Source organism: Phocoena sinus, chromosome 8 (genome assembly GCF_008692025.1).
Source record: "Phocoena sinus isolate mPhoSin1 chromosome 8, mPhoSin1.pri, whole genome shotgun sequence".
NCBI lineage: Eukaryota > Metazoa > Chordata > Mammalia > Artiodactyla > Phocoenidae > Phocoena > Phocoena sinus.
This window is the reverse complement of record NC_045770.1, coordinates 55,441,162-55,458,671: the sequence shown is the minus strand read 5'-3', so window position 1 is coordinate 55,458,671 and position 17,510 is coordinate 55,441,162. Positions and strand designations below refer to the sequence as shown.

General features: G+C 55.3%; 1 protein-coding gene across 1 annotated transcript in view; it reads left to right on the top strand.

Moving 5' to 3' along the window:
* The window catches only part of MYO7A (myosin VIIA), a 103,994-nt gene that overhangs the window by 19,986 nt on the left and 66,498 nt on the right, over positions 1-17,510 (top strand). Inside the window, exons 4-14 of the mRNA XM_032641629.1 lie at positions 599-751; positions 7,852-8,036; positions 8,525-8,646; positions 8,733-8,875; positions 9,148-9,261; positions 10,447-10,600; positions 11,284-11,360; positions 11,895-12,014; positions 12,749-12,891; positions 13,887-14,097; positions 14,619-14,754. Of these exons, the coding sequence (XP_032497520.1) occupies positions 599-751; positions 7,852-8,036; positions 8,525-8,646; positions 8,733-8,875; positions 9,148-9,261; positions 10,447-10,600; positions 11,284-11,360; positions 11,895-12,014; positions 12,749-12,891; positions 13,887-14,097; positions 14,619-14,754 (1,558 nt within the window). The remainder of the gene's footprint in view (positions 1-598; positions 752-7,851; positions 8,037-8,524; positions 8,647-8,732; positions 8,876-9,147; positions 9,262-10,446; positions 10,601-11,283; positions 11,361-11,894; positions 12,015-12,748; positions 12,892-13,886; positions 14,098-14,618; positions 14,755-17,510) is intronic.

The window sequence follows — 17,510 nt, the reverse complement described above, 5'->3', positions numbered from 1 at the left end:
GCTTGACTCAGGTTGTATAGCCACACTGCAGAGCACAGGAGAGATTCTCAGTTCTCTGAGAAGCTGGGGCTGTGAGTAGAGGGTGCTGGAGACCACCTGGGGGAGGCCAGAGGAAACCTCGGCTTCACAAACTTGTTGAAAGAACAAAGGCTATTGCCCAGATGTGCAACCATCTGCCCCCCGTGGCAGCAGGAAATATTGCACTATCTGAATAATTCTTGTGCCTTTGTTTATCGGAGTTTGGATTTGAAGCCAAGTCTGTCTAACTCCAGTGATTACACTTTCCACTCCATCCTGTAAGGTGACTGGAGAGACTAATCCCCTTTATGACAACCATGAGGTAGGGCCAAAATCCCTGCCATGCCCACCTCTTAGGTCTGCAGAGAGAATCCCCTAAGAGGAGGAAGAGTGGTCCATGAAGGGTAGGGGTGGGCGCTAACATCCTCACAGATGTTAGAAATGATAGTGTTTGGCCGCAGGAGAGGCCCTTATGGGGTCGCAGGTACCCGGGGTTCCCGCCCCTCCCGGGACTCTTCTCTAGCAAAGTGCAGTCAGGAGGACGCAACTCGCTTACGTTAGCCCCTGTGCCTCCCCGCAGGAACACTGGATCTCCCCGCAGAATGCCAGGCACATCAAGCCCATGCACCCCACGTCGGTCCACGGCGTGGAGGACATGATCCGCTTGGGGGACCTCAACGAAGCTGGCATCCTGCGCAACCTGCTCATTAGATACCGAGACCATCTCATCTACGTGAGTGCCGCCCCGCCTGCCAGCAGCCCCGCCCACTTTCAGTCCCTCTGACTTGCAGCCAGCCCCGCCCAGCCTCTGCAGCTGGCCACTGGGGACCAGGGACTCAGCCCATGCCCACAGCCGCTCGGGTCTGTGGCTCATCCTCTCTTTTGGGCTCTGGCTTGTGTGGTCTGTGATTGGAGAACGGGGAGGTTTTTTTCCAAAGGTTCATGTGCCTCCGTAGGGCTGAAACCGCCGGGAGGCCAGACCAGGGAGGGGACGGTGACAGGCTCAGTGCTTTGCCCAGAGATGGGGGATCTGCTGCTCTCCCTGGGTTTGCTGTGGGGTCAGGACCTGCCACGGGTCCTTAAGGTCAAGAGGGGATGGGTTGGAAGTCTGTGTCCTCTTGAAGGGGATGGAGGATGGACATGCTCCTTGATTCCCCAAACCCTTGAAATTAGAACCAGTCATACACACACCCGCACACTCCCCCACCTTGAAACTCAAGAGGACACATAAAGAGCATCTCACTCAGCCAGGAGTGAGCTGATCCCAAGAGGTGAGCTGAGAGACCATGAGAACAAGAAGGGCCCATCAAGATCATTTAGTCTAGAGATTCTCACACTTTCTGGCCTCAGGAATGCTTTATGTTCTTAAAAATTATTGAAGACCTCAAAGAGCTTTTGTTTATGTGGGTTGTATCTATTGATATTTAACATATTAGAAATTTAACTGAGACATTCAAAAGTAACCACAAAAAATCCATTACAGGATAATGTATTTTTATGAAAAATAACTATATTTGCCAACATAAAACAATTAGTAAGAAGAGGGGCATTGTTTTATATTTTTTTCAAATATTTTTAGTATCTGACTTAATAGAAGACAACCCGATTCCCGTATCTGCTTTACATCCAGACTGGTGTGATATTGTTTTGGCTGAAGTGTATGAAGAAAATCTGGCCTCACAGATATGGAGGTGAAGACAAAACCTTATGGACTTCCTGAAAGGGTCTCTGGGACCCTCAGGGGTCTTTGGACCACACTCTGAGAACTGCTGACCTAGTCCCATTTTACAGACAGGGAAACTTAGGCTCTATAAGGCTTAGCCAGGCCCAGAGCTGTGTGCCCAAGCAGCTCAGGGGTGAAGGAAGCTGTGGGTGTACGTACAACAAGGAGAGAGCAGGAGGGAGCCCCCTGAGCCAGGTCCCCAGGCTGGGCATGCTCAGGGGAGGCGTGGGGTGATAAGTGCCTGAGAGATGTGCGGAGCTGGTTCCGCAGGGTCTGTAGGAGTGAGGTCTCACTCCTGGGTCACTTCCTGACCGCTGGTGGAGATGGCGTTCAGAAGGGGCACTTCATGAACAGAAGGCCTGAGGCAGGGCCGTGCCAAGTGAGTGATTTGTCAGGACTGTGAAGGGGAGCCAGGGAGACAGAGCTGGGAGCGTCTGAGGGAACCTGAGGAAGCACAACAGGGAACTCTCGGGCCCTCAGAAGTCCTGGATTTGTGGTGCCTCAGCTGCTCGGGAGGCCCTCTGCCAACCTCCCCACTCTGGGTCCTTCTGTAGCTTTGAGCTCCCAAGAAGAGGCTGTGCTTGGGCCCTTGACGTACGTTGACTGCATTGGCACAGCAAGCAGCTTTCTCAGGGAGACCCTTAGTACCGACAAAGCCCCTCTCACTCCTTTCCTCACCCAGGGGGCAGGGCACAGTGGCACCTCCAGATGTGAGCAGTGTCACCTAGACAATGGTGGGGGGGAGCTAGGACTTGAGCCCAGGCCAGAGATATCCCATGGGACCCACGGGTGTCTGCACCCCAGTTCTTGGCGGTTCCCTCCTCCCTCCTCTCTCTGGACAGCAGGTGGACACAGGATGGTCCGGGGGCTCTCCATGGCCATCCACCCAGGCCTGGGTGGAGTCTGACGCTTGGGTCTGGAGGTGAGTGGGAGCCTGCCTACTTGCCTGCCCAGGGAGGCCACTGCAGAACTGACGTCCTGACACAATCTCCTTTCGGGGAGGAGCTGAGTGAGGTGGGAGTTGTTTCCACCAGGGACCCCGCGGACAATGTCTAAGAATAATTCAGAGGCATGTAGCTGGTTATTTTGCACGTAGTTTAGTGATCCTGCCGGCAAACTGGTTCTCTGTAAGTGAGGGAGTCGGTCGGTAGACTGAATCAAAGAACAAAGGCAAACACAGGATTCAAAAGGGAGAGAGGAGGACAAAACTTCAGAGAGTCCAAGATCAGTGAATCCTGTTTGTGAAATTTTGAGGGTAGACTGGCAGCCGGCAGAGAAATCAGCCTGAACATTAGGCCTTACTTAGGTTGACTGTGGGATCAAAGAAAAGAATTCTAGAGGTTTGTGGATTCTCCAGAGAACGCTGAGATCTGCACCATTTACCTCATTAGAAGTTTCACTAGTAGCCTTTCTGACTGATTTTTGGGTGAGGGTGGGAGGGCATGGGGGTGGAGCCCACACGAGGTGTCTGAGCTGTCTTTCTCCTTCAGAGACTCATGGCTGGAAGTCAAGTCGTGGCGCCTGGAAGGTGCCCAGCTTGGATAGTCTGTGGGCCCGAGATGCTGGGTGTCTGTTGGTCTGGGGAGCTGTGCGCCACAATTGTAGGGCTCAATAGTCAGCTCAAATGACTCGCTGACTCTATGATTCTGTGACTGGGTGCGTGAAGTAGGATTAGAGCAGGGCTTTGAAGAAGCAGCCAGGCCATTGTCCCACCCAGAAACCATACCTGTCCCTAACCATGGCAACCCCTGGTCACTTCATGGCTTGGGTTACCCTGGGCACACCCCCATGCACCCAGGATTTCCTCAGATTACCACAGCCACTCACAGCCTTTGGCCCAGAGGACGCTCTGTCCCTGACTGTCTGCCCAGGGCTTGCCTGCTCCAGCTGGCCTGGCCCCAGGTGCGTGAGGGACAGCACCCCAGGGCCGTAAGTCAGCCCGAGGCACCGTACATGGAGCAGAGCCTTCAGAGGACACCTAGCAACCTCTCACTGGGTGGTCCCAGAGGCCAGGGGTTGTCCCTGGGTCTTGCGGGCAACAGGTGGCGGGGCTGATGCTGAACATGGGCTGGAGCCCTGGTCTGGGGGCTGGGGGGCCTGGATCCAGGTCTTGACAGGTTGCCTTTAGGGAGTCCCTACCCATTTCTGGTCTCAGCCGTCCCTTTGGCACAATGGGGTGGGTGCCTCTGTGACACTGGGAAGGTGTATGTGTCTAAGATGTATGTCTTGGTCTCCATGGTCTGCTAAGGGAGAGGCCCCAGGGCTAGCAGGCCCGGAGGCTTCCTGGAGGAGGTGGATTCCTACCATATCACCTGGGGTGTGTCTCTGGCCCAAGAGAGGCTCCTTGATCTCCACCTGGGGACTTGGGGGCCCCTAGGGACCTGTGTGCTGTGTCCTTGGCTTGGGAATAATCCTTATCTCTTCCCTACTCCAGCCCATGGGCCCACAGGGCAGGCTTTATTACTGGAGAAGAGGCCTGTGCTGGGTAGTTGGACATTAACTCTCTGCTGACCATGAACACTTGGAGAGACAGAGCCAGAGGGCCTCAGGGAGCAGTGCCTAGAACCTCAGGGGACGGATGGGTGCTAAGGTCCAGAGAAAGGCAGGATGGGCCTGGGTCTCATTGTCATCAGTGGCCAAGCCCCTCACTTCTTTTACCTCCCCCACTGCCAGCTCTGCAGTCTCACAGGTGAATTCCTGGGATTTGGGGGAGCCCAGGTGGGGAGGCGAGAGCTGGGGTTCTGGTGCCAGGGTCCCTCCTTCATCCCACTCCATGCTTATCTGCTGTGCAACCTTGGCAAGTCCCGCCCCTTCTCAGAGGCTCAGTTCTCCCATCTGAGAAGGGGCGTCATGACTACACCTCACAGGGGCCTTCTGACAATACAGAGAGAGATGGCCTGGAAGCTGCAAGTCCTGCGCCCGACAGGGATCTTCCTGGCAGGTGGTGTGTCCTTGTTCTGCTGGGCCGGGTCCTCTCGCTGAAGGAAAAGGCTTCGTTTTTATTATTTAGTTTGAAATGGGTATATGTGCTACAGATTGGAAAATATTCCTTCTGCCACAGAGATGACCACTGCTACTCACTTCTTATCTAGCCTCTAAGAGAAAGACTATATATATATGATATTAAATTATATATATATATATATATATATATATATATATATATATATATATAATTAAAAATTTTTTCTACACAAATGATAGCATTTCTCCTCACACTTGTGTGCTTTTTCCACTAGCCCCAGCCCGGGCCATCCTTCCTGTCAGCGTAGGCAGGCCCGCCGCAGTGGTGCTGACAGGCCTGTTCCCTCAGCTCCTTTTCTTGCTGTTTCCTGTGGACAGCAGTGAATTTCTTCTCCATCCATTAATTTAGTGACTCATTCGTTCACTTGCCAAACATTTGCTGAGCGTGTCTTACGCACCATGCACAGTATTGGGCCCCAGGTAGAGAGAGGAGTGAGGCTGGGGGGCAGAGGCCTTGAACCAGAATTATGGAGGAGTCGGGGACCATGGAGGCTGTGATGGGTCACACGGGAGGGTGCCTGGCTTCCTGCGGGGGGAGCGCTCATCTCCGTTTGGACCTGAAGGATGAGCAGGCATTAGCTGGGTGAGGGGGCAGGGGATGGAGCTTGGTGCTTTTAACAGAAGGTTTAATATGGAGGGAGCCTCTGGCTGTGGGATGCAGCTAACGAGGGCCAGGGCTCAGAGGTCTTGTGGGCAGGGGAAGGATACTGACTTTGTCCTGAGGCCGTGGGGAATCTCCTGAGGGTTTTCAGGAGGAGGATGACACAGTCAGATTTTCAGAGCTGACTCTGGTTCCCAGTGGAGGACAGATTGTAGGGGCAAGTGTGAAAGCTGGGAGCCCAGAGGGGAGGCGCCTGGCCGGGGAGGTGGCTGTGCCCACGGAGTGAAGTGCATTGTTATGAAGGAGAGGGAGGCCTCCCGGCGTCCCGCCCTGGTGAAGGTCCGCCCTGGTGAAGGTCCGTGGTGAAGGTCGGCGGTGACAGACGGCGGTGAAGGTGAAGTCGGCGGTGAAGGTCGGCTGTGAAGGTCGGCCGTGAAGGATGGTGGTGGTGCTGTTGGCCGAGCCGGGAGGCAGAGGAGGAGCAGGGTTGAGGGGAGAGTGAGCTCCCGTCTGGACAGGCTGGTGGACATCAAATGGGGGAGGGGGCTGAGGGGTCTAGTGCTCAGGAGGGCCCTCTGGGCTGTGGGCAGAGTAGACAGGGCCATGGGAGCTGTGAGGGGGAGAAGAGGGTCCAGGCCCAGCCCCTGGAAGGCTGCTTGTGGCATCTCAGCGTTCCCTTTGCCCTGTGCTTGGTCTGTCCTCAGGGCCACCTCGGTCTGGCTCTGACTCCCCCCGTCGATCGGTTCATTGGGTCTGAAATAGTGTCTCTGCCTCCTGTGTCTGTAGCTGCTATGCGTTCTCCCCAGCTGCCAGGGTGACCTTTTCCCAGCAATCCTCCCAAGTGTCCTGTCCTTTTATGCCTCTGTGCTTGATCCCCACTGACGGAGCCCTCCACTCCCCCGTCCCCCCCCACCACCAATCTCAAGGAATCCGTGTGCTTGGTGCGAGCTGCCAGGGCCCCAGGCTCTCCCTCCCTGCCACCCAGCGTGTGGCTGTCAGCCTCCCCACGCCTCAGGGAAGGGTTCTTGAATGACAGCACGGAGCCTAGCTGGCCCGAGGCCACATGAGGATCACGGGCCAGGTCCTTGAGCATCGCTTTGTTAGGGAAGTATTCAGAAGAAAGGAAGGGAGCATTTGTGGACAGCTGACTCTATACCAGACACCTGTCAAAGGTTGTGCCCTTTGGTCTCTATGACAGCCCTGGGAGGTGGGTGTTAACCATCTCCCTTTTACAGATGAGCAAACTGAAGCTTAGAGAAGCGAAGGGATCTGCCAAAGGGATGGTCCTTGTGGCTGTCTCTCCTACCTGGTCACCAGAGTCTAGCTGGTAGCAAGAGCCAGGGGGAGAGGAGAGTCCACTGGGGCCCAAAAGGACAATGTCTGGCAGGAGAGAAGCCTGGGTCTGGGGCGCTCAGCCCAGGGCAGCTTTGCATGGCCACACCTGCCCCCGGGGTGGGCACTTGCCCTGGCATGCGGTGCTGGCAGCAGCGCCTTCCCTGCACGGCCACCTTGGGCTGAGGCTGCTAGGGCGTGACTGGGGCTCTGGTATGATGCACTGGGCCCTGGGTGGGAGGGGATGGGCAGGGCTGTCGCCTCCGCTGCATAGTCACATCTTTCTTCAACCCCTCCGGGCCCAGATGTCAATAGATCCGTCACCATTTATAAGCTGGGCCTGACCTTTCTGAGTTGGAGTGGGGAGAGGTGGGGAGGGAAGGAGAAGTAACCCCTGAGGGCCTCCCTGTGTCCTGGTGGCAGGAGGGCCAGGTCTTCTGTCCCCTGTGTAGCAGGGCCCACAGCAGGAAATTTTGCACATACGTGCCCTAACAGAGGAGCCCGAGGAGGGAAAGCCCCCAGAAGGCTCTCTGAGGTGTGTCTGGCCTGTGTCCCCACTGCCCGGGATGGCTGGAGGCACTCTGTCCCCTAGAGCACAGGGGCAGTGCTGCAGAGACTGGGGCCCACCCAGCCCCTTTAGCTCTTTATGGCTTCATTCCACTCCCCCCTCACCAACCCAACTCCTCCACTCTGGGAAGGTCCAATTTGTGAATTTTACACTGAAAGTTTGGGATGCAGGGTTTGGAGGCAAAGGTGGGAGCCAGCATTTGAGAATTACCTACAGTGTGCTATCAATTTTAAAGTCTACCATCTTCTTTCATAAAGTTATATTATGCCCATTTTACAGATAAAGATAAGGAAATTGAGGCTTTGAGACCCGCCTTCCCTCCCTCCCCACTTCCTCCCTCCTTTCATCAAATGTCTCTGAGCACCCTCCTTTCATCAAATGTCTATGAGCCCGACCCAATGCTAATCTGAAGGCCCCCCCCCACTCAGCTCATAGGGAGGTAGGATTCTGACCCCAGATCCATGGGACTCCAAAGCCAGTGCTGTCCCTTCCAGAGGGACGGAGCAGGGCAGAGCCTGAGAGCTTTCTAGAGTCAGAGCCTCCCACATGGGAAGGCGTGAGCTCCCTGTTCCTTGTTGCCCACAGACCTACACGGGCTCCATCCTGGTGGCTGTGAACCCCTACCAGCTGCTCTCTATCTACTCGCCAGAACACATCCGCCAGTACACCAACAAGAAGATTGGGGAGATGCCCCCACATATCTTTGCCATTGCTGACAATTGCTACTTCAACATGAAGCGCAACAGCCGTGACCAGTGCTGTATCATCAGGTGGGCGGCCCGGGACCAGCATGGAGCTCCAGGCTTGGCCCCTAGAACTCCTGCTCTGTGCTCCCGCTAATGCCTCATAATATAGAGAATCACCTCCCCTTTCCCAGGCCTTATACCTCTATTAATGCTACCAAAGCTCATGTTAACTTTTGAGACCAACCTTGTTTACTGCTGGCTCCTGTTAAATTATGGTCAGGTGCAACCTCAGGCTCCTGTTCTCTCTTGGGCAGAGGGTAAAACAACAAAGCATCGATCAAGCATCGAGGTCGTGCCATGCTGTGTGGCAGTATGGATGGAGGAGTGTGTGTGTCTGAATAAGGGGAAAGAAAGTAACCTTTAGCTGTGGCGGGGCACTGAGCTCCTTTCGCCTTCCCCAGACCTGGAAGGTCCTTAGTGTCAGCCCATTTTACAGATAGGGAGCTGGTTGGAGGGGGGGCCACAGTTTAGGGCAGTAACAGGTCTTGCCTCTGCCTGGGGCTCCTCTGCAGTGGGGAGTCTGGGGCAGGGAAGACGGAGAGCACAAAGCTGATCCTGCAGTTCCTGGCGGCCATCAGTGGGCAGCACTCATGGATCGAGCAGCAGGTGCTGGAAGCCACCCCCATCCTGGAAGGTAGGGCCGGGCTCTCAGGGCGGGGCTGGGCGGCTGGCGGTCGATTGACATTGACCGTGACCCATGAACGTCTGCCCACCCTGCAGCATTTGGGAATGCCAAGACCATTCGCAACGACAACTCAAGCCGCTTCGGGAAGTACATTGACATCCACTTCAACAAGCGGGGTGCCATCGAGGGCGCCAGGATCGAGCAGTACCTGCTGGAGAAGTCACGTGTCTGTCGCCAGGTGGGCCTGAGCCCCTGGGCAGAGCTGCACCCGCACAGGAGCCCCAGCCTCAGGGGGGTGTGGGGTGCACACCGTCTGCATGGCCTTGGTTGTCCCTGTGTTGCTCTCTTGCCTCAGTGCCTGAAATCCCAGCAGGAAACCCACCCACGGGGACTTTTTCATGAAAGGCACTTGTTAACATAGTAAACTGTTTACAGTCTGCTTGTCTGTCTGGTTCCAGATGGCCTCCTCCCGCCCTCCCATCCCCCAACACCTTGTGCTCCCATTTTTAGGCCCCTGATGAAAGGAATTACCACGTGTTCTACTGCATGCTGGAGGGCATGAGTGAGGAACAGAAGAGGAAGCTGGACCTGGGCCAGGCCACAGACTATAACTACTTGGCCATGGTGAGCCCCAGGTGGGGCACCCGGGGAGGGGGACACCGTCCCAGCCCCTCCCCAGCTCCAGGCCTCGTGGGTAGGAACTTCTCTGTGGGCTTTCTTCCATCCTCTGACTGGCCCCGGCCCACCATAAGGCCTGTTCCCCACGTGGGCACACATCTGCTTGTACACACATCTAGATGAATTATCACCACAGACACACACATTCCTAAATGTGTAGACATCCCAGGCCCAGGGACGCATAGACACACACATGCCCACGTGTACGCACACCCGGCCCTGTCTGCGCACGTGTGAGGTGATACGTTATTCTTTGAGGACGTGGAGACTGGGACCTCTGCCAGGGCCCCCAGGATTGTAGGGTATAGCCTGCTGTGGCTTCAGCCCCGGGGGCTTACTGGTTGCAGGGCCCTGTTACCAGCCTCTTGTTATCTGGACATAAAGGAAAAGTGGGCCTGAAGCCATTGCTGCCACTCAGCGCCAGTGGTGGGCCATGCACACAGCAGGCTGGACTTGGGGGCACCAGCTTCCCTAGCCCTGGGGGAAGCCCATGCCGGGTTGTCTGGACCTGAGGTGGGCCAGCCACGTGGACACAAGTGTGGGCTATGGCAGCTGAGGGATGTGGGTCAACCAAGGGGTGTGTGTGTGTATGTGTGTGTCTGTGCATTGTAGGTGTGGCAGGCCTTTCTGGACACTTCCGTTAGCTGGCTGGCACACTTGGATACACACACACACGTGCACACACGGGTCTCATAGGCACACACAATGGGGCAGACCCCAGGTGATGCCTTGCCTGTCTGTAGTTACCACCTCCCACCTTCTACCCCAGGCTGCACCTTGTGAGGGGTTCAGGTTCCTGAGGGTGGATGTCCATGGGGGGAGAGGGGTAAGGTAAGGCCTTGGTGCTGTGACTTGCCAGGCGGGGTGACGGGGGCAGGCCTGGCATCAGTGACCCGGCTTCTCTCACTCATGGGAAGAAGGGGCATCCATGCTCCCCAGATGTGGGCAATGTATTTCTGAGAAGGCCATCCAGGAGCTTTCTAGACTTCCTGGAGGAGTCATAGGTGAAGTCAGTGCTCAGAAACCCAGGCTGGCCTGGCCAGGCAGAGGGCCCTTCAGCCCAGGCACTGTGGGTACCTGTGGCCTCCCCGACACCCTTCTGCCCCCCACTCTCCCACCCACTCCCACCAGGGTAACTGCATAACCTGTGAGGGCCGCGAGGACAGCCAGGAGTATGCCAACATCCGCTCGGCCATGAAGGTGCTCATGTTCACAGACACGGAGAACTGGGAGATCTCAAAGCTCCTGGCCGCCATCCTGCACCTGGGCAACCTGAAGTATGAGGGTGAGTGACTGAACAGCCGTCTTCAGAAAGGAAGGCAGGCTAGAAAAGGGAACACGTTCACTCGTCTGACACTCCAGCGATGTGCCAGGCTGGGAGGAGGTCCTCTGAGACAGGCACCAAGTCCACTCTGCTCTTGCCCTGGTGTCCAGCATGGTCCCAGGACAGAGTAAGAGCTCTGGGAATGTTTGCTCTGTATGAATGAATGATCCCAGCTCTAAAGAGCCCACAGTCTAGTGAGTCTTGAAAGACTAAGAGACATGGAGAAAGCATGCACAAGGCAGAAGGAAGAGCCTGTGCAAAGGTCCTGAGGCCTGAGAGAGCAGGGCACATTTGGCGAAAGGCAGACGGTATCAGGCACAGAGCTAGACAAGTTCTCCAAGCCTGTCTCAGGGTCATGGGAGAGGGGGCCGTGACTGCCAGTGTCTGCTACCTGGGTGTCAGGCATGGAGCCAGATGCTGGGCATACAAGCTCCCTACCCTCCTGGTGCCCGTGGCTCACGGTGACAACGTTTGTCAAACTGATATTAACCCAGAAAAGCATTTAGTCATGGTGCTGATGCCCTCTGTGGGCAGGGCCGTCTCCCTGAGACTCGAGACAAGAGCCGCCTTGTCCTGCTAGACTGTCCCTTTCCCCCCACGCCCACCCTCTCTTGCCTGACGCTGCGCCCTGGTGCTGCTGACAGACCGTACGTTTGAAAACCTGGATGCCTGTGAGGTCCTCTTCTCCCCATCCCTGGCCACAGCCGCGTCTCTGCTCGAGGTCAGTGAGAGCTTTTTGTCCCCTCGCCTGCTTCTCCCTCTCCCAGAGGAGCAGTTTTGACTTCAGGCTCAGGGAGCTGGGGCCCTCTGCCTGGAGAGTTCTAGAAGTTCGACGTCGAGAACCGGTTGTGTGCAGGATCTGTGTTGGGCACGGGTCCTAGAGGAGGAGCGGGGACCTAGCGCGGCTGCCCCTGGGGAGGGTGTGGAGCATGGGGGGCCCTGAGAAGGTCAGTCAGTCTTGTAGTAAAGATTTACTAGGCTCTGCCTCGAGTTGGAAAACTGGTATAAATAAAGCCAGAGTCAAAGCCGGTGCCGGAGGGACAGGGGACATGCTGGGGGGATGGGAGGGGGCTGTTGAGGAGAGAGCAGTTCCTTCTCAGCGGCCCTTGGGTGGGTTTGATGACTGGGGAGGATATGGCCGTGTAGGGCAGAGTCTGAGTCAGGCCTGGTGGAAAGCGGGAGGGGTTCTAGGTGTGATGGAGGGAGGGGCAGGCTGGCGGGCGGCTGAGTGGGTGCCTGGATGTTGCCCCACTAGGTGAACCCCCCAAACCTGATGAACTGCCTGACCAGCCGCACCCTCATCACCCGCGGGGAGACGGTGTCCACCCCGCTCAGCAGGGAGCAAGCACTGGACGTGAGAGACGCCTTCGTCAAGGTGGAGTGGCTGCTGGCTCTCCCCGCCCCACGGGAGGTGGGGTTGTTCATGGACAGGAGCCGAGGAGTCCACAGAGCTGGAAGGACGTCTGGGCCCTGACCCCGGTCTGCCCTTGGGTCCGGCTCCAGCCACTGGCTCTCTCTGGGGCTTGGGCAAGAGCCTGCCTTCCCCGGAGCCTCATTCGTCTGTCCCACAAGGGGTAGGAGTTGTGCTCTTCAGCGGCCCCAACAGCTTTGGTGCCCTGAGGCCCTCCACACCTGATCTGCTTCATGCTGAATCATAACCTTTGGTCACTCGGTCTGCTGTGCTATTCCCAGCCCAGGGCATACCCTCTCTGACCTCTCCAACGAAGACCGCCGAAGAGGGGATGGGTCGGGTGGAGAGGCCCCCCAGTCCTGCCATTTTGTCCATCCGTTGAGCCCCTCCGCTGTGCCAGGCCCTGTGCTGGGCTCTGGGACCCTCGTGATAATCAGAGCTGAAGGGGAGACAGAGATGGTTGGGAGAGATGGGAGCCGAAACTGCGTGAGGTCAGGAGAAGTTTCTTGGTGGAGCTGACATCTCCACAGAGCTTTGAAGGACAGGCAGGAATTGTTCTGGCAGGAGAGGGTGAAGCTTGGGGGTTTCGTGCTGCAGGAAGGGGCTGGAGCGAGGCCATCGAGGCCCAGGAGCCTGGCCGGTCCTCCTGCGAGGCTGTGGCTGCACCCCGTGGCTTACGTGGCTGCCTCTCCCCGCAGGGGATCTACGGGCGGCTCTTTGTGTGGATTGTGGACAAGATCAACGCGGCAATTTACAAGCCTCCCTCCCAGGAAGTGAATAACTCTCGACGGTCCATTGGCCTCCTGGACATCTTTGGGTTTGAGAACTTTGCCGTGAACAGGTACCACGCGGGCTGTGTCCTGTGGGAATTTTCTTCTGCAACGTGGACTTCAGTGTCAAATCTCTCCCTTTAAACTACCTTTAGCTCCGAGCACACTCTGCCAGGCTGTTGGAAAATTTGACTCCAGACACCCTCTGGGGCCCTTTCCCCTTCTTCCCTGTCCCCTCCAGTCCCTGGGCCAGCTGAGGCCAGCTGGGGTGGTGGAGCGAAGGCTCTTACACCATCACAGACACTCTAGTCCCCACTGCCCATCAGTCCGGTGTCCAAGCTCCAAGGTGCCACAAAGCAGGTGAGGCCGGGCCTGAGCCAAGCTTGAGATGGGGTGTTGGCCATAGCTGCTGTCCCACTTGGGGGCTGTGTGAGGGGCAGATCGATGGAGCAGGCCCAGGTGGACACTGGAGCTGGAGGCAGCCAGCCCTGCCCCACTTTTTAGCTGTGTGACCCCAGGCAAGTCACTTCAGTTCCTGTAATGTTCAGATGTCTCAAAGCCCTCCACACCACCAAAACACTCACACTGAACACATGAAGTGTCTGTCACCTGGGAGAGCACTGAGTTGGTGGCTCAGAGATGTCACTGTCAAGGCCCTTCTTGCCCAATCTCACGAGCCCGCTTCCCACGTCTGCTGACGCTTTGGATCTCTCTTTGAGGCCCCTCCCCAGTGCCTTGGTTCTTCCTCTCCCAGGTGCTCTGCCAGGGGTGTGGTGCCCATCCACCAGCCCTCTCTCAGGGCCTGGTCATGCAGGGAAGAGGGCTCCAGCCTTAACTCTCCTTCCGACTCACTGAGTGACCTTGGGCACCTGTTGTGCCCTCTCTGGGCCTCCGTGTCCTCTTCGGTAATGGAGGGGGTTGACTTGCAATGCTGGTTCACCTCAGAGATTGGAAGTCCCAGGGGCACACTGCACACCAAGCTGGGGCCGGCCCCTGAGCGGCAAGGCAGGGCCTGAACATCCCCCTGCCTCCCGCTGCCACCTGTGCCCTGCACCCCTCCCTGCAGCTTCGAGCAGCTGTGCATCAACTTCGCCAATGAGCACCTGCAGCAGTTCTTCGTGCGGCACGTGTTCAAGCTGGAACAGGAGGAGTATGACCTGGAGAGCATCGACTGGCTGCACATCGAGTTCACAGACAACCAGGACGCCCTGGACATGATCGCTAACAAGCCCATGAACATCATTTCCCTCATCGATGAGGAGAGCAAGTTCCCCAAGGTGGACCTGCAGCGGAGCTGGGCAGACACGTCCCCTCCACACTCTGAGCCTCCGCTTTCCTCATCTGTGGAATGGGACTAATGATACGCGCCTCTCAGAGCAGCTTTGGGGCCGGTTCAAATGCGCTCATCTGACATTTGGGAATTACCTACGGTCCAGTGGGTCCTGGACCAAACTATGAAGATCTAAGCCTGCAGCTGGTGCAGAATAGGTGCTCCAGACACAGAATATGTCTTGGAGTGGGGGAGGGGCTGTTCTCATGATTTTAATCACGGGAAATAGATTTTCTAAGCTGGAATGTACTTTCAAGGTTGTGTAATTCCAATTCACCCACTTAACAGATGGGGAAATGGAGGCCCAGAGAGCTCCTGTGTGGGGAATAAATAAAGGGAGGGAAGCTGTTGGGAAAAACAGAAGAGGGGGTGAAAAGACAGGGGGCAGGAAAGGCAGTAGGGCCTGGTAGAGAGTGGGACGATGGGGAGGAGTGGGTGGGCTTGACAGCTGCTGCTTGGTTCCCACAGGGCACAGACACCACCATGTTACATAAACTGAACTCCCAGCACAAGCTCAACTCGAACTACATTCCCCCCAAGAACAACCACGAGACCCAGTTTGGGATCAACCACTTTGCAGGCGTTGTTTACTATGAGAGTCAAGGTACAGGTGGGCCCTCTGGGGCTGGCTGTCTCTCTTTGCTTGGGTCCCCTCCCTTCCTTCCCCTTGTCCAGCCCAGGACAGAGACCAGGGCCCTGGAATACAAAGAGGGAAGGGATGTTAAGAAGCATTGGGCTCAGTGCTTCTTTTTTAGGGATTTTAAAAAAATTGTGGTAAAATATATGTCATATAAAATTTACCATTTTAACAATTTTTAAGTCTCCAGTTCAGTGGCCTTAAGTATATTCGCAATATTGTACAACCATCAGCACTCTCCAGGGCCTAGTCTTCACCCCCAATAGAAGCTCTGTACCCGCGAAACAATAACCCTCCATCCTCCCCCCACCCGCTAGTGCCTGATAACCTCTACTCTACTTTCTGTCTCTATGTATCTGACTATTAAGTACGTCATATAAGTGGAAACATACAATATCTGACCTTTTGTGTCTGGCTTATTTCACTTAGCATAACGCCCTCAAGGGTCATCCATGTTGCAGCATGTGTCAGAATTTTCTTCCTTTTTATGACTGAATAATATTCCATTGTGTGTGTGTGTGTGTGTGTGTGTGTGTGTGTGTGTGTGTGTGTGTGTGTATACACCACATTTTATTTATCCATTCATCTCTCGGTGGACATTTGGGTTGTTTCCACCTTTTGGCTGTTGTAATGGTGCTGCCATGAACATGGGTGTATACCTATCTTTCTGAGTCCCTGCTTTCAATTCTTCGGGTGGGCTCAATGCTCTTTTGCACATATGGGGAAACTGAGTCTCAGAAGGGGCAGTTAACGTTTTTTTTAGATCACACAGCCTATTGGCTGCAAAGCCAGGCCTAGAACTAGCCCAGTTACATGTATCTTCTTTTCTCCCGGGAGATACAATTGGGCTCATTTTAAAGCTAGAAGTGAGGAAGAAGGTCAGAAAACGGTCAAGTTTTCCCCACTTGGAATTCCTACAGGGTCTGTCAAAAGCGGGCAGACTGCCCTTGCCAACCGCAGGCCTCACACCCTGGTGCAAAGGGCTGGCCTTGAATGGGCATCAGCTGTGGGATGTATCTGCCCTCCCGCCTTCAGTCCCAAAGGGTCCCAGCCACAGCCAAAGCCAGTGAAATTCCAAACGAACAAGCAAAGAGCCACTGCTTTCATATTTCCTTGTTGAGTTGGTCCAGGAGGCAGAGAGCAAGCCGTGTGGCAATTATGCAATCAGAAGGCTGCTCAGCCCTCATTAAAATAGTGGGTGTGAGATCCGCCCCACCTGTTAGAAAGAAGAAAGCCAATGTTAAGTTTGAAGGAGTGTTGGACAAACAAATAGATCTGTTGTTTGCAGTAAGAGAGGGTTTTTTTTTTTCAGTGCAGTCCAACCAGCGTTCACTGAGCATCTATTATGTACTAGGCTTCATGATGTGGCTGAGGAGACGAAAATGAAAATTGAGCAAACTCTACTCAGTTATAAAATTACAGAATATTATTAGATCTGGAGGGAACATACGGCTCATCTACTTTTATGGATTTGGAAACTGAGGCCCCGAGAGGGAAGTGACTTGCCTAAGGTCACTAATCACTTTTGAGCTACTTTAAACAATTGTGTCAGCATTTTCTGTTTACAGAGCACTGTTTCAATTCAGTAAATTTTATTTATGACATGTGTGGTGCTAGGTGACCCAAAAAGAAGCTAGAGCTTATGGGTGCATCGTGCTCATTCAACAGATGAGGAAGCTGAGGCCCAGAAGGGGACCTCCCTAGGGTCCCGTAGTGAGTCTGTCATAGAGCTTTAATTAGGACCCTACAATTCCATCCCAACTTCAGAGCCCCCCTTCCAGTACTGAGTGCCACCTGCAGCTCACCCCTCCCCAGATGCCAGGTGGGCAGCTCCGCACTGGGTCTCTGTGCCATCTGCCAGCCAGGGCAGCCTGAGTCCTGGGGGAAAGGGTGCTGCTTCTCTGCAGGGTTCCTCCTCCTCGGGCATCCCCAGTCCTTGGGCTCCTCATCTTCATCCCCGCGCTAGCAAGGCCCCCCATTAACCAGTTCCTAAGTCCTCAGGCCCTGGTAATGGTAGCCTGCTTTGGAGTCTCTGTGGTGCAGGGGAGCCTCCCTGGGCTGGTGCCAGGGCTCCTGCCTCAGGTCTTAACTCTGCCCGTGGCTTGCTGTGTGCAGTTAGACAATTTACTTAGCTTCTCTGAACATCAATTTCTTCCCTTGTGAGAGTGGGGAAGATAGTCTCCACCTGTCCTGCATATACAGGGGGAGTTGTGAGCCTTCCAGCTGGGAAGCCACTATCCAAACAAGGTATTTTAAATGCATTCCTTTACTATTAGCTGGTACCAGATGAACTTGTATTCTCTCCCAGGGCACACACTTAACAAGGGCTTTTGACACCTTTGTCACTGAACTTGGGTCCTTGGACTTTTTAATCAATAGAAATTGGTAAGAAGCCAGACGAGAAATTCAGGCAAGCTTTACAGGGGGCTCGCGCTGCTTTAGCACGAGGGAGTGAGAACAAGAAACAGGTGCCTTTGCTCACGCCCTGAGTGGGGGCGGGCTTGTTCCTTAAATGAGGTGAGGGCGGTGGCGGATTGGTGGGTCGGGCGTCTTACGTGGTCAGCTCACCCTCTTGGTGGTGCTGTGTGCTGGGGTCACGGGCAGTTCCCTGCTTTTGCTCCCAGCAGCTCAGGAATGGCAGTCGGTTTGTGGCCTTTTTGTATCTTATTGTTCACAATTGCTGGCACCGCACATGCGTGTGGTTATTTTTAGTCCCTAAGTTT